The following is a 22,843-nucleotide window of genomic DNA, read 5'->3' as shown; positions in this document are numbered from 1 at the left end:
CACCACCCAGGACCCCACAGCTGAACTCTCCCCATGTCAGGCAGTAACTAATTAGGACGTACTTTTGAGCGGGTGTGTGTTTGTGCAAGCGTCAGGTCATTAAATGCCACGCCGGCGATGTAGGGGGGGGTGGCGGGAGAGGGGTCGTCACTTGTTTCAGAGGAAGGCTCGTCTCCCCCGATGCCAACGCACACGCACCTACACCCTGCTGTGTGTGTATAGGGCACCTCCGGGAACCCCTGGGAGACCGAGACAGAGTGGGAGACCACCCCCATCCATCCACAGCTCAGTCTAATGCCCAATTAACCTTTACCAGCTCCTGCTTGGGTCACACACACACGCACACAAAACCAAGCACGGATCACATTCACACACATGGTTGGAGGCACACGTAAATACACACACAGTCGGTGTCGATACCGTACACACACTCGTCCACAGCACACTATACACTTAAATACACACGCATGTGCCACGACTCATCACCTCCACCTGAGCTCTAACATCTGAGGCCCTGCTAAAGCCTGATTGGACACAGCTGAATGTGCTCTACGTGTATGAAGTGGCAATTTTTGATTTTATGATATGAACTTTTTTATCCCGGACCAATTCAAACAACAGTTGGTTCAGAGCATTAACTGTTAAACTATGTATAAACAAATCATTCAGAGACTATATTTAAAAAGATTGGTCAAACATGTCACTATATATTTTAATAAATAACCCTGTAAATTAAATTGAATAAAAACATTATTTTTTTTAAAACACATGGAGTTGAAAAGATATTTTCATGTGAAAGAAAATGGATTGCTTTTCTTTTATTGACTGATTATTAAAGGAAAACATTAAATCTGTATATTTATTCTTAAAGACAATCTTATTCATTCGTCTATTTAGTTATAATTTCTATTTGTCTGATGACTTTTTACTGCCCATATGGTTTTCCCCTTAGTGGGAGGAAAATCCACAGCAAATCCACACAAAGTTCATCTGAGTGATCAACTTGATCCCCTCCATGATAAAAAAAAACCCTTCTATCCTGATGGGGGTGGTCTCTCCTATGATGGCAAAGCCAGCCCAACCACAAGGAGACAATGGCTCACTGTATGGTTTGATGGGTATGAAAATAATGTGAATCATGCGCTCTGGCCTTCCCGGTCAGAACATCTCAACCCAGTAGGAAATGGAAGATTTTGGACACCTCCATCCTCAAAAACCAAAGAATGGCTAATATAGCTGTTCATCCCTCCAAAGGTTGCTTTTCTTAGACAAAACTATGACAAATGACGTGACTTTCACGGGATATGTATGGAATGTTGCCTGATTGCATTGACACACCGTGGTCCACCGCCACGTCCCCTTCCTTGTCTTTTACCGTGTTGGATCGTAGAGACACTCGCCCCCCGCAGCGGGCGCAGAACTTGGTCTGGCAGTACGAGCACAGGTTCCCGCAGCCGTCTGCGAACTTGGTCTTGTGGCAGATGCCGCAGGTCGGCGCGTCGTCCCGGTGGACGGTCGAGCCTGCCGCCACCGTAGCCTGCCGAATCACCGTCTCCCTGTAGCTGGACAACTGCTGCTGGATTCCTCTGGGGGAAAAGAAAACAGGATGGAAACATGAATGCTTTGGCGTCTTTGAAATTTGGCATCTTTGATATTTGTGTTTTCAAATGAGTATGTTGACGTTGGGGCTTTCCTCAACGAATGAAATTTGAGGTCAATGAACAAACCAAGCGACTGGTTGATATAAAAAAAAATAACACAATGAATCACATGAAAGCATCCCTTTAAATCTTGTGTTTACCAGAGATGTTATCTGAAGTCATCCAGCGAAAAAAAAGCATTAAAAACGACGACTGGACTAAACCCAAAACGACCAATTGGTGGACTAATCGACTAACAGGGGTCAATTAATCTGTATTCATAATAATAACACCAAATATTGCAGGTCAAACGCATAATACAGACAGATGAAGTTGTCAATGTCAAGTTAATAGTATGTAGACCATTGGCTAACACTACTGCCTTGATGAAAAATTGACCACACTTGAAATAGGACATTGGTGTACCCCAACCATAGACTGTATATAGAAACTGCCATTTATTGACTGCAAAAAATAGCATGGCGGCGGCCGTAAACCAAGATGGATACAAAATGTACGGCAATCCACCCCATAGTTGCTGAGATATTTCTGATAAAAATGTGGTGGAGCAACTTGACCAACCAACCAACCAACCAACCAACAAACCAACCAACCAACCAACAAACCAACCAACCAACCAACAAACCAACCAACCAACCAACAAACCAACCAACAAACCAACCAACCAACAAACCAACCAACAAACCAACCAACCAACCAACCAACAAACCAACCAACCAACCAACCAACAAACCTTTCCATTTCTAAAGCTACTCTGGATAAAAATAGAATAATTTGAAGAAATGAATGAATTCAAAATGCAATGAAAAATCCTTGCCATTCGTTTCAGCATTCAATAGCAATATCATAGACGTTAACCGATTGCAGATCAAGTTAAAGAAACAAAAAAGAAAAAAGAAAAAGTAGAAAAGAATGGAAGCGTTTTTAATCAGATAAGTAATAAATAAGTAAATATATATATATATAAAGCGGAGGAGAAGTGACCTAAAAACCGGAGAGCGAAGAGAGACAATCGTTGCATTAAGTCCAGTCGATATCACTGCTCTCAGTGCTGTTTGTGTGTTTTGGTGCAATCAAGTTTTTTTTGTGTGCACTATTGTTTCAGACACAAAGACTCAAATCGATACGAGAGAGAGAGAGAGAGAGAGAGAGAGAGAGAGAAAGAGAGAGAGAGAGAGAGAGAGAGAGAGAGAGAGAGAGAGAAGGGGGGAGGGTGTTATTGGTTTTTATCTAAGGCGTTACAGTATGTTGATTAATTGGATTTCACACCATGGAGATTAAGGAGGGAGCAAATAGATGTGGAAACAGACCAAAGACGACGCAGAACTGATGGACTCAGAATCCCAGGAAGAAGGGGAGATGTCCGTACGTTGTTATTTTGTAGCAAAATATACAAGAAAAGACCAAAAAGTGAGTAAAAATTATAGAGGAGTGAGGGGAAAAATGGGAGGAGAGAAGGAAACAGAATGGGAGAAGTGGAGGATGGCCTCAGGCCATCAAATTAGCACCAAAAAAAACAATCAAATTATACACAACAAACTATATTATTGAACTAAAATGACCCAAACACAACACAAACTGTTATTTTTTGGCCCTGAAACACTTGATTCACATCCCACCCCTTTAGCTCATACAAAAGCTGAGTGAAACATTGACAATGTACACACTCAGCTGTCGAAACGGACACGGACAAACATGGCTGCCAAGAGAAGACAAACTTCCTTACATCAGCAGAAAAATAGCTCTCCCAGCAACAAAATATGTATTTGCTTTTACACCTCTTCCAGTCTGTGTTCAATCATTTTGTGTGTTTGTGTTCTGAAGGGTAGTGTGAGTTTGTAATCTCATGACCTTTTGTTTTCTTGTCAAATGCAATAGCTCAATAATATAACATTTTGGTTAGACGTGCTAATAAAGAGCAAATATAAAATAAAATAAGGAACTTGAGTGGAGAGGATGAGAAAAGAGGAAATGGGACAAAGTGGAAGGGAGGAGGAAGTGTTGACAAGAAGAGGAAGAGGAGAAAGGAGACATTAGGAGAGGAGATAGAAAGAGTCAAGGAGCTGACAGACAAAAAGAGGAGAGGAGAAGGAAAAAGGAGAGGAAGGGTTAAACATTTTTTTTAAAAAGTGTACAGGGTAGTAAAAGGGGAGGAAGAGATGAAAGGAGAAAAGGACATGAGAGTTAAAAGTGAAGAAAAGAAAAGAGGTGAAAGTAAAAGTGAACAATTGGGGAGGAGAGGAAACAGGAGGAGAGAGGGAGAGGAGGGGAGGAGGGAAAGAGAAAGTAGAGGGAAGATAGAATTGAAGCAGGGGAAACTGAAAGGGAAAAATTGGAAGGATGGAAAGAAGAGGAGAAAATGAGAGGTGGAGATAAAACAAGAGAAAGAAGATGAGGACAAATCTTTATTCGTGGTTGTGCATGTTTGATGTGCAGCAATCCTCTTGTCAAACAAGTAGAATTACTCCTTTAACATGTTGGCTCTTTCCCCAATTCATCATTTAAAAAAAAAAGACCAAAGTGATGGAAATATACATTTAAGTTTAGCCACAGCATATAACTCCAAATATGCAATTGGCAATTTATAAAATGCACTTTATGACATCATGAATAGAAAAAGCACGTAGAAAAATGTCTTCAAAGTGTAATAGCTGACACAGCTCTCAGTCCGTCAAAGAGCATTCAACCTGATACGACATCCAAAGCATTCCACATCGTTTGCCTTTGGCTGCAGTACTTACAGACTGGGAGTCAGCGGTGCAGCTTCCTCCCCCATCGGCCCAGATGTTAGAAAACTACAAATCCCTGCAGTACAGTTAAAGGCCTCAAAAAAAAGAAAAGAAAGTCCAACATCCAGTGGTTCGATAGAGAAATTAGCGTTGCTCCATCGCGTGTAACAGGACAATCTGTTTCTCTAAATACGCCGGGAAGAAAAACCCTTCAGAGACTCCATGACCCGGTGGGTGAAACTCTACCTGCCCACACACACACACACACACACACACACACACACACACACACACACACACACCATCTTCGTTCTTGTAATCTCGACACGAAAACAACATCCACACACTTGCACACACACCATTGACGTTAAGTGCACACACTCACACTTCCTGGGAGCAGTAGCCAAAAGGTCACAGCGAGGTCACCTGCTGCTGCGGCACCGCAGGATTCACTTCCTGATCCTTGGCTCTCACTGTGTCTGCCCCAACCCCTGGTCTGCGTTCACAGCCTCACCAAGTTGGTCCAACAGACGGTACGGGCCGACAAGTAGAGCCAATGTGATCGATTATATGTTTACTAATCAATACTATTCGGTGGTTTGCGAAAAGCCTTTAAACATCATTGAATCTAGGGATTTTTAATGATATTCAATATGAATATGCAACCCTTTTTTCCGACAAAATTAGCTTCTCCATACAATTAAACTGCGTTCTCAATTAAAATTGAAAAAGCTTGACGTTTGGTGAGTGTCCTGTGTCTGTTGGATGTTCACATTCACCCCAACCTCCTCCTTTTGGGCACTTCAACTGGCTGTTTAATTAGAAATCTATTTGTGGTATGTCAAAAACATATTTCATCAGAAACACAGTTTCCCTGAAATAATCATAATTGATAATACAGTTTTATTGACTAGGAGGGTAATCTATAGGAGACAGGAATGGAATATGAAGTTAAACCTGTATGTTTTGTTTTATTATTGGTGTCTTGTTAGTTATTTCAGAGTCATTTTTGTGTTGGCTTTGATCCAAAATAACTTCTATTTGTATTAAGTTTAATAAATCCATGTTGGCTGGATGCAACTACACTCAATCTTTAATGCATAAAGGCATTCGGGACATTCCTTCATCCTAAAAAAAACCTAAGCTCTTAATGTCATTATCCTTATTCTCTTTTTGGGTTCATCGAGTTTTTGGATTATTTCCAAACCTCTTTACTTCTATCTTCCAAATCCGATGGACGTTACCTCTTTCTGTAGTTTTTCTACACTATTTTCTTTTTATATTATCTCATGGCACCATTCCAAATTAAACAAAAAGATTTCATATATATATATTTATGTATGCTCGGTCGATTTGCAAACCTTAAATGAAAGTAGAATATCACAGTTGCTTACTAAGACAAAACTGCTCATGAAGAATGAAACATAAATGTGTGAGCAGGTTTTTTCTTAAAATATGTAAACGTGATGAGAGAGGATACTGCCGAGTCCGAATAAAAGGATCATAGATGACAAATAAATAAAAAATGTAAAGAATAAATGATATGGGAGGGGATAGGGCCTGGAGAGGCTAAAGGACATGTTAAATCCATTCAAATCAACACAGCTGGATAGTCAGAACGGCGACCATCTTTAGGTGTACCGTTGCTATTGTGACCGCTGTAGCGAGCTAACTTCCATATGAAATAAACCAATTTACTGCAAGTCATGGACTCATCGAAGTAAGGTTTTGCAGTAACGACTACAAAACGTTACAAAGCCGAGAGAGCCAGAGTAAATTTGTAAAATTCCACAACGTCTTCCTTTCTTCTCCACCTCGGAGTAACAAGTATCGTGGAATTAGCAGGCTAGATAGCGAACTAGTGGACAGCTGCCTAGTTAGCGAGCTTGCTAACTCCGCCATGCTACGCTGTTTCCAGCAAATGAGCAGAACGGTGGGCTGTTAGCTAGTAGTGCCTTGTGTTTCACCTCGACGTCGCTCTGGGGAAGGACAAGCTAACCCTAACCATAACAACTAACAACAGTTAACATTTTCTTTTGTACTCGCAAATGAACACAGAAAACGTCTGTTCTACACCTTATTCTATTCTTTTGGTGAATAAAGAGTACATCGTAATACAGCATTGCTAAAATACTCTCAAGACTCGGCGCTGCTCACCAGTCTGACAGTAACCATTCCCAAGTTTATGTGAAATGATTCCTTCAGTCGTAGACTGTAAATAAGACGAGGACGTGGTTATGGAGAGCTCACCTATAGGTTTGTGGACTGCTGTTTTGAAGCCTTGAGTTTAGCCGTCAGCATTTGGATTACATTGGCTCCTCTCTGCAGAACCGGAGATTGCCACCTGCCCTCAACACATGCTAACCATTAGCCTTTCATCACTCAAAATGCTAAAGTGAGTATCAGAAGCAATAATCTACCGTGGATACATGTCTTATTAGGTGTCTCTGTTCTCCTCAGTGAACTTAAACCACGTAGGCAACGGACAATATATTGTTCCAAAGTAGTACATACTGAATAGAAGCAAACAACGAGATCAGGAGAAGGAAATGCACACAATCAGTTAACCACAACAGGCCATGAGGGAGGGAGAGGCAGATAGACAGGGAGAGATCAGAGGAAGGTGTACAGTGTGATGGAGATAACAGAGAGCGAGCTCATTAAGAAAATGCAGGGAAATATCCATATTCAAATGTAGTAAGACACAAGGTTAAAGGAAAGTGAGCACAAAAGCTCCACTTTCCCCATATGCAAACACACATACGAGCTCATTAACACACACCACTTTTCATGAAAACGCTCAATGCCTTCACTCTTGAACATAAACAATTAACCAAAAAGAAAACCAAGATTCACAGCAAAAAAAAACAACATTATCATAAAGTGGCTTATAAAATGTGCAGCACTAACAAGCTTTGCACTCTTGAAGAGAGAAACCGCAGCTTTGTACATGAGAATGTAAATGAAACTAACACTGAAAAAAGGTTCGCTCATTTAGCATGGTGCAAAAAAAAAGCATTATTCCATATTTGTATGACTGTAAAGCAATTATGTTTGCTCCCTGCTTGCACATCTCATACAAGTTGGAGTTTAAGTCGGTTAAACTTAACCAACTAAACAGTTAGTTGTTTTAGTCCGAAAACACCTGATGTATCGCAGCCTGTTGATTGTTATCAAGGAAGCATGTGTGGGTGTATCGTTGTTTTCAAAAATTCAGTAATTTTCTTAAAACAGCTGGGCACTGTAGTTTGTAACAAAGATTGTGGAAACGTAAGTAAACAGTGGGTTTATTGGGGACTATTTTCTGCTGCGGATTAATAAACAAGTTGTGCTCTAGTGAGTATTTCCGGCAGCAGCATCGAGTCAAAATAAACAACATTGTGTGTGTGTGTGTGTGTGTGTGTGTGTGTTCATGGTTATAAAGGAACATGTCGCCCAGTGCAGTGTGGCTCACTGGTGTGTTATTAATTATGTTTGGACAACAAATATGTTCTATGCTGGAGAAGCTACTCTGAGAACAAAGCTTTGCTAGCTTCACACTGGAAGAGGTAAAACCGAACCGAGCTACCAGAGGGAGGAAGATTTAGGAAAAAGTCATGATATTACAATCATATTTTATCATAGCAATACTATTATCATATTTATCGTAGCAATACTATTATCATATTTTTGTGCAATACTGTTAAATCTTTTATATTTCGTGCCTTATTTTTTACAGATTTCTTTTTTAGATTAAGTTTATTGTAATTCTGTTAGGAGGACCTAGCAAAATAAGCTTTTCATTGTATAGAATAACAATCTGTTATCTGTGCATGTGACGCTAAAAACATCTTGAATCTTAAAAAGTAGCTGAAGCTGGAGAGAAAAAAAGGATGATAAAATTGACACAACATTAATGAAGAAAGAAAAAAAGAACAAATGTAAAGATGCCACTCGATTGAGTGCCGACTTGTTCACAGGTCATAGATAAACCCAAAAAAGAAATACTCCACAATAGAAATATTGAACTTCACACCATTTGAGGGACATGCGCAACATTTTTCTGAGCATGCTGCCTTTTTTCTGTGGCCGCTTGAGCAAGTTGAACATCTCTGGATTTTTTAGTATTACAGTAAAAAAAAAAAGAAAAAAGCCACTACGTGGACACGAGCAACAGTTTTGTAACATATTCGACTCGTACCCCAGCAAAAGAATAAAAAGGACGGAGGTTAAAGGTTGAAGGAGTCGAGGGGTGAACTGTAACTCAGAACTGGACAGCACTTGGACCTTCATCAAGCAAGGGTCAGCGGAGAGGGACCGACACACCCAACCGTCTTCCATGCATGGATATTGTTAGAAAAACTCACTCGACCCCTCGAAGTAAAATCATTAAAACAGGAACATTTATTCGTTGCAAGGAAGGAGCAGAGTCAGAAGTACAACGTGATGGACACATTGCATATCCAAGACTGCTCAAAGACCTCTCAAAGGACCTCCTCTTACATTCTCATCATGACCCACTAACAGAAACCCTCATGACGTCTTCGGTGAAAATTTCCCCTCGTCATCCTATAGAGCGGTTTGCAAGAAATGGTCACATGATAACAAAGGAACTGCTCGTTCTTTCAGACAGAAACATACAGATTCTCACTGCTATCAGGAGACATGCTGAGTTTGTGTGTAAGATTAAACAGATAATAAGATGAGTAGTTTGAATATAACAGTGAAACAGTAACTGATTAACGTGAATATTTTTTTCTTCCAACATTTCCCCCATTTTTATACTCAGTATAAACATTGATTTAAATGAAAACATTTGAAAACAAATCATCACATTAAATTCATATTTAAAGAGAAAATAGAAACCCTGTTTTAGGATAAAAGTGTTTTATATCTGGCTGAAGCTGTGTAGTCGGGTAATGATGTCAGAGCCACCAACTCTCACGGTTTCACTGTGTGACACACGCTTTTTTTATATTTTCACACGCTCACACGCCACACAACCAATATCTCACGGCAAAGAAAAAAAGTCAGCGGCGCGTTGGTTCCTTTTCAAACTCCCCGACAATAGATGGCGCTAAGGAGCGCATCTGTAAACCTAGTCGCCGTCGACAAGAATTTCACAGCAAGGTTTTTGGAAAAGTTGGCAGCTCTGACGATGTTTATATTAGGATTAAAACCTTTTCGTAGGACAAAACCTAATATAAGCAACAATACTCAAATTAAACAGACTGTTCTTTTCTTCATCAGCCGTAGATGCAATCATCACTCTGGAGACCCTCACGACGTCTTCGGCCTAATCGTGAACCTTTCCCCTCGTCCCATAGAGCGGTTTGCAAGAAATGGTCACATGATAACAAAGGAACTGCTCGTTCTTTCAGACAGAAACATACAGATTCCTCAGTCTCACTGCTATCAGGAGACATGCTGAGTTTGTGCGTCAGATTAAACAGAGACGGTAAGATGAGAAGTCTGAATATAACAGTGAAACAGTAACTGATTAACGTGAATAATTTTTTTCTTCCTACAGATATCCCTTGTTGACATTTTAAAGATTTTAACCTTGCATTTGGTAGGTGCATTGCAATCCTTAATGAAAATGTCACTATGAAGAAGCAGCAATAGCAGCCTCAGTGTTTGTAGTGTACACGTTATTTCTATCTCACTGATGATTACGTTTGACGGAGGCTTTGAAAAGACATATAGGTCACCGACCTTTCTACCTGGTCTCCTGTGTGTGTTTTCGCGTGTGTGTGTGTGTAACTAAAGTTAGCCCTGCCAACACAGCAACCCAGCCACCATGCAAAAAGGTTGGCCTTGTCTCCCCAAACCACAGCATCGTTGAATGTTGACGTTTTTCCCTTTGCAAATGATTGACATACATCGATACATTGATAGTTGAAGGAGAAAGTCCGCCAAGCAGGGGGCAGGTCAAAGGAACACAGGACTTTCACCCAGGAAGCCGCAGTCCACGTCAAATCAAAAGCAAATGTATGGTGAACGCTTGTTACTCTGCATTATATAAGAGAGTGGAGGTTGTTATTATGCTAGTTCCATTGTTGCTGTTGACACGTTGATGTGTTACATTATTATTTATCTTCTAACTTTAACCTTTTCATTGTGTTGCCTGAACCTAATCGATAAAAACGCAATAATGCAACTTATATTTTGGTTTAGAAGCATCGTCATTGGACGTAAATCTTGGTCTGAAGAAACAGACAATGGCAAAAAAAAATGTGTTTCATTGAAAACAAATCACGCGACAAGCCCCAAATCAACAATTGTCACACTTCAACATTTGCTGTTCTTTAATAAAGCAATAAGGTACGAGAGGCAGTACTGTATTGTCAATAATGAACCCTGTAACCTGTGTAGCACATTGAATTACCCGGCTGTACAAAATATACGACCCAAATAAAGTTTGCCTTGCTTAGTCAAACACTGATATATCTTCATCATGCCATAGAGCTCCATTAAAACTATTAAAAACACATGAATGAAGTACGGTATGACACCGGGTGACCGGGAACACACACACACACACACACACACACACACACACACACACACACACACACACTGTAGTTTGTCCTAAATCAATCACACATAAATATCAGCGATGGCCAAACGAATCTTCCAAAGTGAGCCAGAATCAGCTGCTGTCAGGTTGCATACGCTACAATCAGAGCAACATCCTCTGGAAAACAGAAAGGTATTAACGTAAGACCGAAAGATGATGGGCACCAAACAAATCATTAATTCAGTAAATGATCACAGTCGGAGCCCCTGAGAGCCACTAACATTAACCAGATCTCCGTTAATCCACAGATAAAAGTAAAAAGTAGATATTTGGAGCTGTTTTTAAATATGGTTGATTCGGCTTTTTCCTTAGGGAGTTGTTGACGATAAGAAAAATACAGCTCAATATCAGCTGAATATAATCAACACATTTTATGAGCTGGCTTCTCACCACTTTCAACCAACCAATACTCGAAAGATATTCTGTTTTAATAAGTATATTATTCTCATATTCGAACGAACAATCCTCACTGCGTCTCCACTGCATTCTCACCTCCAATGACCTCCCAGTGATTTCCTCACGCAACGTTTCCTTTCAATTTTATCAATTGCTTCCCAAAATGGATTTGGGCCCGCTCTCTCCCAGAGCCTGAATCCTCAATCGAAGCTTAAAGCTCCAGTCAAACAACTCCCCAAAAAAAGTTAAGGACCCCTCTGCTTGACGTACAGTAGATGTGTCTAAAAATAAAGCAGATAAAAGAGCTGAGTCCTTCAATCCTTGCGCGTCATTACTGCTGCTGAGCCAAACGTTGGCGCGGCTTTTCCTCACAGTCTCCGGGCTTTTATAAAGCTGGAGGGGATGGAGGAGGAGGGGGGCGGGGGGGTCTGGGAGCCAGTTTCGACTCTTTCCGCCGTAGTGACTCAGGACTCTGTGTGGCCGAGTATGAGTCACTTCTCCTGGTTCCTGGATCGATATTCAAAAAGGCAGGCAGACATGAATCAAATAACAATGAGTCAGTGTCAGAGAAAATCACCTCGCGGCCATTTGGAAATTAAGCACTCCGTCCCGTTACCATTTGTTCCCCAACACTTACTTTAGAAAAGTAACTCCCGGTCCCTTGTTACTCAGTTTTGTTGAGAGATGCTTTGAGCAAAGACCTTGAAAAGTTTCCTTTCTGCAGTTCAAACTGTCTCCCTCTCAGCATCCTCTTTACCTTCCCAGTCCTGTTTTTTAATCTAGTCCCACACACACACACACACACACACACACACACACACGTTTACTGTAGAGGAGACATCTACCAGATTGATTGGAACTCATTTTGTGTCCTATAATAGACGAGTATTAAGACGTTTCCATCCCTCTCATGCTATTTGTGAAATTGAATGGAAGGTAAAATGCATGCCAGATTTAGAAATGGGTTTCCGGTCTACAGCAGCTGAGTGTGTGTGCGGGCGTGCAGGCGGGCGTTCGTGCACGTCAGAAAATGGATTTGTTTTCATGCAATGGAGATCCACCTCCACTCACTTTAACACCTTAGTATTTACATTAAAAGAGTTTGTCACCTTTCTTGGACTAGTGGCCTACTCTGCTGTCAGAGCTACCATGGAGCCCAAACTGTCACGAACTGCACTCCCTGAAGAAATATTTAGAAAGCCATTTCTGGGAGACGCAGACAGAAGAGTCTACAATATGTGTTTGAAGGATTTATTCGATGTGCCAAACTCATTGAGCAGAAAAAACTGTCTAAAAAGATAAAGTAAGAAGCTAAAGTGTAAAAGTGAACCTCCACATCAGCTGGCGATCGAGGCAGAAGCCAGTGAATGAGCAACACGGTATACCTTCAGTATACCTTGAGTAGCTAACGTAGCATAGACGTGCTAACGCCACCTTTAGTCTCGGTAATTGTTGTAATAATCAAATCTACAGTCATTTGACAGTAAACCTGCATCAATTGTTTTTTTAACAAGCTGCGAGCGCAGAATATCCTTGTTCACGAGTTAGCAAACACGTTTCTAATCATAAAGTGATTATTTGGAGTCTTATTTCTAGCCACCCGAAGAATGTAAGTCCAATATTCACTCTCCTGTGAACTCTGTTCAGGCTCTTTAGCTGCTAAATGCGTCGTGTTTACGCTATGTTTGGTTTATATTCAGTCTTGGTCCTGTGTCATTTGCCCTTGTTAGCTTCATCCTATTTAGTCAAACTCATTAGGTTTCCTTTAGTCAGGTTGTAGTTAATTAGTTGTTCATTGAAATTAACCAAGCAACTTGGTCATTACATTATTTACACATTCAAATAAATAAATTTGAGTAGTGTAGTTGAAACATCGACTTCAAATAGAAAGCTCTATCTCCGCCTGAAGAATTTGATGGATGTGATTATTTTCTACAATCAGTGCATATATTATGTGTTTTCTTCTGCGGCCTGGCTGCCTACCATATGGCAGCAGGGACACGGAGAATCTCTCGCCCTCTAGTTGTCTCTGTCTGTGCCAAGCTCTGTTGTTCCTCCTCCATCCCATCCCTTCCCCTCACCCTCACTTCCGTCAGAGAACTCGCCATGCTGAGCTGCTCGGATGTACTCTCACCTCCCCGACTCCCCCCACCCCATCCCTCCTATCATCCTTCCATCCTTCCCTTATATCACACTCTCCACTTTTTTGGATCGTATTTACAACTCATTGGAGACGAGACACTTGCCTGACATCTCTTCAATGATCAGTTCTAATGATTCTTCTTTTTATTAAAGCATGGAAAGTGTTGCTATAACATATACTAAAGAAGAACAGATTAGGTTTTTTGGGGGGAATTCCTAACAGAGACGAAAAGTGATGACTCATGTCGATGCTGACAGTTGTGATTTAATGCGGTACGAGTGGATGTGACGCCTTCAACTCGCTCACCAAACCAACTCCCTCCTGTGCGGCTCCTGCACTTTTCTCCTTCCTCTTCACTCCCTCCTCCACTCTTCCTCCCCGCCCTCCTCCTCTTTCTATGGATGTGCCTCACCCCTCGTCCTCGCTCGCTCGTTGACGTTTTTCCGCTCATTCTGTTTTGTAAATGCTGCTCGCTATCAGGAAATGTGTGATTCTCAGTAGCTGAAATTGTCCCTGCCTCGTCTCTGTCTCTCCCGTAGTGATCCCTGTACACAGATTCTTCATATGAATGCAGAGGCGGAACGCATTGGCCAAAACACAAAAAATACGATCAAAGGCACTTTTCCGTCGTGTTTACAGTTCATATCAGACTTTCTCGCCGTAGAACACAGTGCGTCTCCTAATGTTTTTTTTTATGTTTGCCCCTACAGTATGAGGCTCTCTATCAGCAGCTCATAATTTACCACGAGCTCAGTGTTTATAATCCCCTTATAATTGATCCCACTGCACTTCAGGTAAAAGGTAATGAGCACACCGTGTGCTGCTGCACGCATGATGGACCTGTGGACGCACAGCATATCAGCTGGGATGAGGGAAGGCTGGTTTGGATCCAGGGACAACCTCCCGTTCTGAGAAGTGAAGCCAATTCAAAGGTCTTTTCAACTTGCATTCTCTCTACTGACCAGCAGGGAGCGACTCCTCCGGTTGCAAAGGCAGTTGGTACGGTCACATGGTCTCTAAGAAAATGCCCCAACTTCTCACTTGATCCATTACGACTTCAACTGCCTTCATGAACGTTCACATGTCCTCACTTTGCCAACACAAGATAACTATCGGCCGTGTCCTAACCTTTCAACATTACTCACGGTTTGTTGTCTTGTATTGTGTAAGACGTTTGTACGGAAATAACAGAAGAAGTCTATGAGAAAATGGCTCTACTTCTCACTTGATTTATTCACACAGTTAAACATTAGGTTTATGATCTTAGTCTTTAGTTTTAAATCTTCTTCAATAAAGCATGATGTTCATTTAGTAAATGATGGTCCATTTAAAATCATACCATAAAACAGAGAATGCTTTAGGGTGGGGCTACCTTGTGATTGACAGGTCACTACTGCTACCAAAACCGCATACGGCGTCGCTAGGTCACTCCTCCACAGTCCAAATATGGTCACTTACATTCACTGGTTGCAAAAAGCCAAGATGGCGACGGCCAAAACGCTGAACTTGAGGTTCAAACCGTCAGTCCACAAACCAACGGGTGACGTCAAGGTGACTATTTTCACTTCTTATATGTTGTCTATAGGTGGTTTAGGAAGGTAGCTCGAAGCATGCACTTTGTTACCACTTTTTGTCAATGAGGCAACAACCTTCCCCATTAAATAAATGGACCAGCAACTGGCTATCGCCCACAGGAGGGCGTTCGTCAGCTCTAGTCGGGGTTCTTCGGAGCTCCGAACCCCGTCGCCATTCGCACCAGAGAGGATGTTCAAGAGCACGGTGGCTGCAGGATGATAGCAATTACCACCAAATGGAAAGAAAGTGGGCGAAGAGGAGTGCTTGAGAACACACTTAGCTCTGTCACGCACACTTGATTTATTTGAGTGCACACACCAATATACGAACACACACACACTTGTAATTGGAAAAATACATAAGGAAGGACTATTTTTGGACCACGTTGAAGATGAGACGGAGCACCGAGTGTCGAAGACTGAAGAGAAAGGAGAGAAGCGAAAAAGAGAGCCAGCTCCAAGACGTCAAAAAATAACTGAAAGATAGACGGAACAAAAGAGACGAGAAGAAAAGAAAAGAAAAGCAGAGGAAGAGGAGGCGAGAGAGAAAGAGAGAGAGACAGAGGGATAGAGAGCGGAATGAGAGAGAGAGAAAGAGAGAGAAAGGAGGGACAGATGGAGAGAGCACCAGAGCCAACAGCAGAGCTAAGTGGGTAGTGTGCTCCCCAGACAGCGCTCCATATGGCCTGGCAACGCCATACACAGCCAGGCAGCACAAGCACACATATACACAGCGTGTATTCACGCGGACACACACACACAAACAACATGTATACACACAGGCACACACACGGACACAGACAGATACCTGAATACTCTTCGGCACAAACAATCACGCGTAGTGTGTATTCCCACATTGCCATGCACACACACACACACGCTAAGAGCTAGGGCCACTCTTTCAACAGAAAAACTCAAATCAAACGTGATGTGTTTTGTCTATTTTTTTATTAAGGGGTTGTTGAAAATGCGACATGTTGGGGCCAAACTATTAGTGGTGGTTGCGGCAGCGACTCATGTGACTTGAGAAGTTTTCATTCGATGAGGGGAAGAAGTGGTTTGCTTTGTCAATTTGTGATTTTTGTGATACAAAATAACCTGAATTGAATTGAATGCAGCATGATGTTCAGTTTGTAAATTATGATCCATTTAGAGTCAAATAGACCATAAAGCAAGTTATGCCTTAGGGCAGGCGTACTGTGATTGACAGGTCTATTAGAGATGTCTCGGCAACGTCACGATGACTACGTCCACAATCTCTGTTTAAGACAACAAACCAACTTATTTAGGTTTAGGAAAAGATTGTTGTTTCGGTTAAAGTAACCACGGGTCGTAACTGCATTACACAACTTCTGTGACTAAAACGAAAACGTTGACTTCTCGTTTCACGTGGGAGTACGAACAGCGGTCGGCTGAAAGATCGATGTTTGCTGGACCAACACCCGCTTGCCCGTTTTGAATTTGGTAGCTTTTGCTATGAATGCTGGATGAGACCAGCCTGTGCCCGAGTACAACTTATACGAGCTTCCTCACAAAGCTTAGAGTTTAGAACAACAAATTGTTTTTTCTTAGCTAGCAACTCAAACCTTTTTTTCAAAACAAGACAGGTCTGATTGCATCCGAGCCCAATAGCTACTAATTTTGTTTTATTTTGCTCAATATCTTTATATTCCAATTTGTTTCCAAGTTGCTCCCTTTTGTCAAAATCATACTTTCATTTGGGACTTATATAAAACAAGTTTGGCTAAGTTAACTAACTGCTTGCTGCTACATATCATAAGTCATACTAACTCCATCTTGACAAAGCTAGCTAGCTTGCTAGCATAATAAAGCTTCCTAGCTTAGTAAAGCTTGATAGCTTCACAAAGCTCACTGGCTTCCAGCAAGCAATTCAAACTATCCACAGATGCCAATAATAGCTGGTAAGGATGCTGGTAGAGAAATGTATCGTGAAACTTTGCACTGCGTTAAATGAAATCGCCAGATTTGCTTTTTTTGGGCGTGGGTGAGATGGCTCTGCATCTCACACACACACCCAAAGATTTAGCCTTGAACCGCCACCATGAATGTCAACATGTCTCACACACAGCCAACCCCAAAATGTATGACCAAGTACCCACCCAACAAGCGTACATCCGAATAGTTGAGTATTTGGGTCCAGACCTTTGTGAAATCAGTCAGGTTGTCTAACTGCTCATATTTCTTCCATCAGACTTCATCACAAAATCGCTGCGTTCCCAAATCGCACCAATTAACTTGATGTGTACACTACTATTGTTTTTGAAATAAGCATCATGAATGTGTAAATCCTCAGCATGTATACTCTACACCCTGTGTGATAATATAACTTTGTGTTCACACCATTAATTCATAAAATTCTTTCCTATTCAGTAAAGACGGAACTCTCTGAAGCGTGCAGAAATGTAAGTGAGTGTGTCAAGTCCTTCCCCCACGCCCCGGGGTCCCTGCTGGAGCAGAGACTCATGGGAAGACCAGGATAACAGCCAATCCCAAAAGGAAGTGAGGAAGTGACTCCTCGACACTCCCAGGGGGTCACAAGGTTACTACGGGGCTGCTGGGCCATCGCCATGGTACCTTGCTTTCAGAGGACACCTGGTACCAATCGCATTTAGCGATGTGGAGTGTAAACATCTTTACACCGCATTACATCCATGTTGCCTTTACAGCGGCAAACAGAATATCCTATGAAGTTCCTATTTAACCCGTTTCCTCTCAGGAGTTGTATTTTGTGACCACACTATTTGTTTCATACATTTCGCTAAAGCAATACTTGAATGCAAAACGACTGCATTATTAATGTTACAAACTGGTGGACCTGGAGGAGAACATACAAGACAAAATAACATAGGAAAAACTACTAATTTAAAAATGCATTCAGTAACACAAGGCCGTTAATGACACACATTGTTGCTACCAGCTGAAGGATTACATGTTCCCCCGCAGACTCTCAAACGTATGCAACTCCTGGGCTTATTAGAAGTTCAAAAATCCCGAGAGATGGACTCAAAAGTACAAAGTGGTCAAGTTTAGAACAAGCCGTTCTCTCTCCGAGCGCTTTGAGATCGCCAGCAGCTCCATTAGCGGCTCACCAGAAGTCCGTTCTGTCTCTACTGAGCCGATCAACCTGACGAACGTCTGGCAAGGACTGACCGTCAGCAGCCAGGTTTTCCTGCCCACTTTATTTCCTACAGACTGAATAACTCTGTAAATAAACATTATGCCTTGAGAAACACACAGCGATCGGCCTGCCATCCAGGGTTTCCCTGAGCTTTTTAACTCACTGAAATTAGTAAAGGAATGACCAAGGCTCTCCATTATGAGATACTGATATTAGAGGGGGAAATGTTCCACCATTTATGTGAATGCCAAGTCGGTTTTTATGATTATTGTAGTCAATTGAGGCAATACAAAGTCCTCAGTGTGCGCTATAGTGACCCAGAAAGCTGAGTAATCACAAAGCTGCGCCAGCAGTGCCTACATCTACCAGGATGCATTGCAAGCTAGCTCCTGATGCCGAGAGGGGCCCCGTCTGCCATATTCTCTTGGACTGAGAATGGTGGACTGTCCGTAGTGTGAGGGGACAACCGTGGATGTCGGCAAACCCACCCGGCCCGTCTTGCGTTTTTTTGCCGTGCATTGCCATAAACGTCTATTCAAATAATGTGTTATATTTAAATTGTTTACTAGAGCAAGACATTGTTCATCTTGCCCCTTAATTTAGTTTTCAAAGTGCACAAGACTGGTGAATTTTACCTGATCCGATGTGAGGATGTCTATGTGCACAGATTGTAAAGCCCTCCAAGACAGATTTGTATTTGGGATTTTGGGCTATAGAAAATAAATTGAATTGCAATATGTATTGCATGAAAGAACATATTGCAATGTGAGTATATTTTCCTTATTGAGCAGCCCTATTTCATATCTACATGTGTTCATCAGTAGACATAACGTTATCTCAGTCCCACCTCATTGGCCCCTGCAGAAGGACTACTGCAGGATTACTGACTGTATAACGTCTGGTGAATAATGTGGGGGAATACTGACCGGACAGGCACAGATTGTATAATGTTATAAACAGGGGGCCATGTTGTGGGATTCCTCAGAGAAGCAGATGTGCTCCAGCTGACTTCCTCTGTAATCCCACCTCACTCTCGGTTCCAACAACACACGCACACATCCGCGCGCACACACACACATACAGTGCAAACAAAGAGAACATAAACAAGCTTTATCCTTTGATCATTGTGCGGCAGGAAAAAAAAGAAGAAAAAACACACCACCGGCTGCAGAGGTCACTGCGAAGAGAAACGCGTGGAAACTCACATTTTGATGCGCAAATAAGCCAGTGGGGACAGAGTTGCTCGTTTGACATCAAGGAGTGTTTCAAATATAATTTGCAATTCAAGTCTGTATAATCAACCACTGATCAAATACAAGACACACACACACACACAGCAGTGAAGGGACCCTAGAAAAATGAGTTTATGAAGAATGGCTCCCGTCCTGACCAACCCATGAAGCATCCAATCCCCTCTAATTGGAGACGAGATGGGAGGCGATGCTTCAGTGGAAGCTAACCTCTGACCACCTGCATTCTGGGTATGACGTTACTTGGCAAGCTCGCGAAGCGATGGAAGCGAGTCTTGAATTTTAGATTTAGATTTGCGTTGCTTTTGTCTGAGTTGCGTAGGTCTTTGTATAACTTCATGCTGCTCACTGACATTATTGAAGGTGGGCGTGTCTCTCTGCTACGATCCTTGTTTTTTTTAACAAGCACGTGTTCGAATGATTTTTACCCCACATTAGTGATGGAGGGTGAAAAATTGTCGATGGGTTTCAGCATTGAAGGGAGACTTTTTTCCCCCAATTTTTCTTCACAGGACAAAGCTCACATGTCCCAGGGATGACCTAACCAAAGAACAAGCTCATAGCTCCGTTATTTAATCATATTTAATTGACAATTCCCAAATATTTCACTCAATCTTGAGCCTTTTTTCATTTATTTTGATTGGTTAGTGGTAGTGTGACTATTTTTAACGTTACTATCTTAGTGTTAAACCATTAAATCAATGTAATTGACCTTTACTGGGGTCCCCTTGAGTATTTCAAGATAAATAAATATTTGCAATAAATGTTAAAAATTATGACTTTTATCATGAGGAATTATACATTTTTCTGCATCTAAAATAGTATGAAATACTACATTACCCATGAATCTCAGGAGCCATGGCTATAAATGTCACAAGATTGGGAGATTTATCGCATTCTGATCGTTCATCATATGTTCTGATTATTTTGCAGGTCATTTTTACACACACGCTGCATGATGTCCCAAATCACACACGTCTCACACACACACACACACACACACACACACACATCATATTGTCGGTGAGTAAAAGTGATGAATCCGGGTCGAATGGGTTCGGGTAAGCTTACTAGAAAATATCATGGATTCAGGGAGGCGGGTCGAAATTTGAAAGCAGCATTCAGAGTAAGTTGCGTAACATTTTCTTCTGGGAAAGTAACACATGTTGGATAAAGTGGGATATACCAGTACTGCAATTCATTTTCAGTTTGATTTTATTTATACAGTTACCAAGAGGCTCTTTTTTATTTAGAAATGTTGTTTGAGCAGGAGCGAGGGGACGGTTCTGTAACTTTGTGCAGTTTTAGAGAAAATAAAAAAATAAAAAAGGAAGTAAATAATCAATGTTTTTTTTGTTTTTTTTACTATGTGTTGAATGCGCAGAAGTGGTGCTTGATATGGCCTTGGCCAAATTAATTAGTTTTACACCCCTCTGTCACAGATAAAATCCCTAATATTGTGCGACACTATTAACACAATTATTAACCTATTATTGTAGTCTGATTTAAAGTGAGGAAAAGATTGTAGATATGGATTTTTAGTATAGATACTAAAATGTTTTAGGGGGTATGCTATGAAAACATTTAGCTACTTGAGCTTGACGGCCTCGACAGGCTTTAGCTCGTCTAAGGAGTGATAAAGAGCTCAAAAGAGCTCAAATGAAGAATAAAGACGTGGCACTTCAAAAAGCTAAACTTTTCCACAAACTGTCGCACAAATCTTTCAAGATGAGTTACACTTTTAAGAGAACTTGTGCATTCCATACTAGCCTTCAAGGAAAAAGATAGTTTAGTAGAAAACAGAGGAAGCTAAAGCTTATTAACACCACCATTTTTCATATAACCCAGCTCTTCCAGATTATAAAACGTTTCACAAAAGCGGAATGGTTTGTCGACAGTTAAGAGACTGTGGTACAAACAGTCTCTTGAATAAGCTGCGTTGTTTTGTTCATCATCAATTGAGCTATACAGTAGCAGCGGGCTAGCTAGCTTGGAGAGCAGTAGAGGCTAGTGTAGCCGGCTAGTGTGTGGTTAGCTCTCCTGCCACAGTTGTTTTTTGGGGGGATTTACTATGGGAAAGGAGAACTGGTTACTTATTTACTATATGTTCAATCTTACAATATCACAATGTCAACTGATTTCCAAGCGCATGTGAAATCCCAGATACAAGTGAGAAGACGTTGAACTGAAACATGTCGCACACGCGGGCACATGATGGAAAGTCGACAACATTAGCTGATCTCTAATGACTCAACAGGATCTGGACTGGACTTATCACGCTGGCCATGTCCGACTTTACTCCGGAAGCAATGTTGTTTCTGTCTGATAAATGATGGACAGTGACTGGGCTTGTGTGTTTGTCTATGTGTGTGTGTGTGTGTGTTTAGCAGGATATTAACTCACTCTGAGGATAAAGAAGTGTGTCTTTTTTCAGTGACAAAAACAGGTATATTCCCTAAATATAAATCTAAAATGCTAAATGAGGAGTTCAATTTAAGAGTATTATAATCAGGGTTTGAGTCACGCTTTTGAAAGATAGGTAACAAAGCACGAGTGTCTCTTTTATGCTGTTGACTCATCCGAGGTGTGAAATAGATTCCACAACAATAACATGAATGTGAGGCAAAAGCAGAGACTGCACAGGTTGTGCTGGGCCATTAACAATCATTTTAAAGGGGACATAGCAGTTTTTCAGATGGTTATCTGCGGTGCCTACCGATCCGAAAAATGTGAAACAAGAAAACCCATTCGGATCTGGCTTCCCATGTCACATGCAGGCTCTTTAGACCGAGCCAGACGGTAACCTCCGGTAATGCCAAGTGAAGCCAACACGGAAGTCAAAAACGTGCCTTCTCTCTACTAACCAACAGGGGGCGACACACAAAAAGAAGTCAGATTTTACGACCAGTGTGTTTGAGGCAGCGTGAATTTGCGCAAGTTGAGAAGCTTCGTCCATTATCACTGCGTCCTGTCGTTGCTGAATCAAACTGCTGGTCCGCCTGAAGTAGCGCTGGAAGCAGCCATCATTCAGACGCTGTTGTGGGACTACGGATAATAATATGAACCCAGGCCCGATGGAGTTTGATGTTCCGACGTATGTAGAATCTTATGCTGTGTTCACACCGAACGCGACGCGAATTTGACGCACGAACAGATTCCATGTAAAGTCAATGCAAACACGCGCGTGTGAGGCGGCGCGAACAGCCCGTTTGACGCGGGGCGAAATGAGCATTTGACGCGGCGTAAATTCGCGTGAGTTCAAATATCCCAACTCCGGCGAAAAAATCGCGTGAGTCGTAGCCGCGTCAGCCAATCAACGTTGAGAAGCTCCGCCCGTCGCCGTCGCTGATTTAAACTGCTGACGGATCCCCGGAAGAAGCGCCGATGGCGGC

General features: G+C 41.7%; 1 protein-coding gene across 18 annotated transcripts in view; it reads right to left on the bottom strand.

Annotated features, from left to right (window-relative positions):
- rims1a (regulating synaptic membrane exocytosis 1a) overlaps nucleotides 1-22,843 on the bottom strand; it is an 86,270-nt gene that overhangs the window by 57,881 nt on the left and 5,546 nt on the right. For all 18 annotated transcript variants that reach the window (XM_068567342.1, XM_068567343.1, XM_068567345.1 and 15 more), the window contains exon 3: nucleotides 1,376-1,586. In XM_068567342.1, coding sequence (XP_068423443.1) covers nucleotides 1,376-1,586 — 211 coding nt within the window. The remainder of the gene's footprint in view (nucleotides 1-1,375; nucleotides 1,587-22,843) is intronic.

Source organism: Clinocottus analis, unplaced genomic scaffold (assembly GCF_023055335.1).
Source record: "Clinocottus analis isolate CAN_PGR_092001 unplaced genomic scaffold, fCliAna1.0.p SCAF_8, whole genome shotgun sequence".
NCBI classification, from domain to species: domain Eukaryota; kingdom Metazoa; phylum Chordata; class Actinopteri; order Perciformes; family Cottidae; genus Clinocottus; species Clinocottus analis.
Note: the sequence above shows the minus strand (reverse complement) of the source record. Positions and strands in the feature narration are given on the sequence as shown.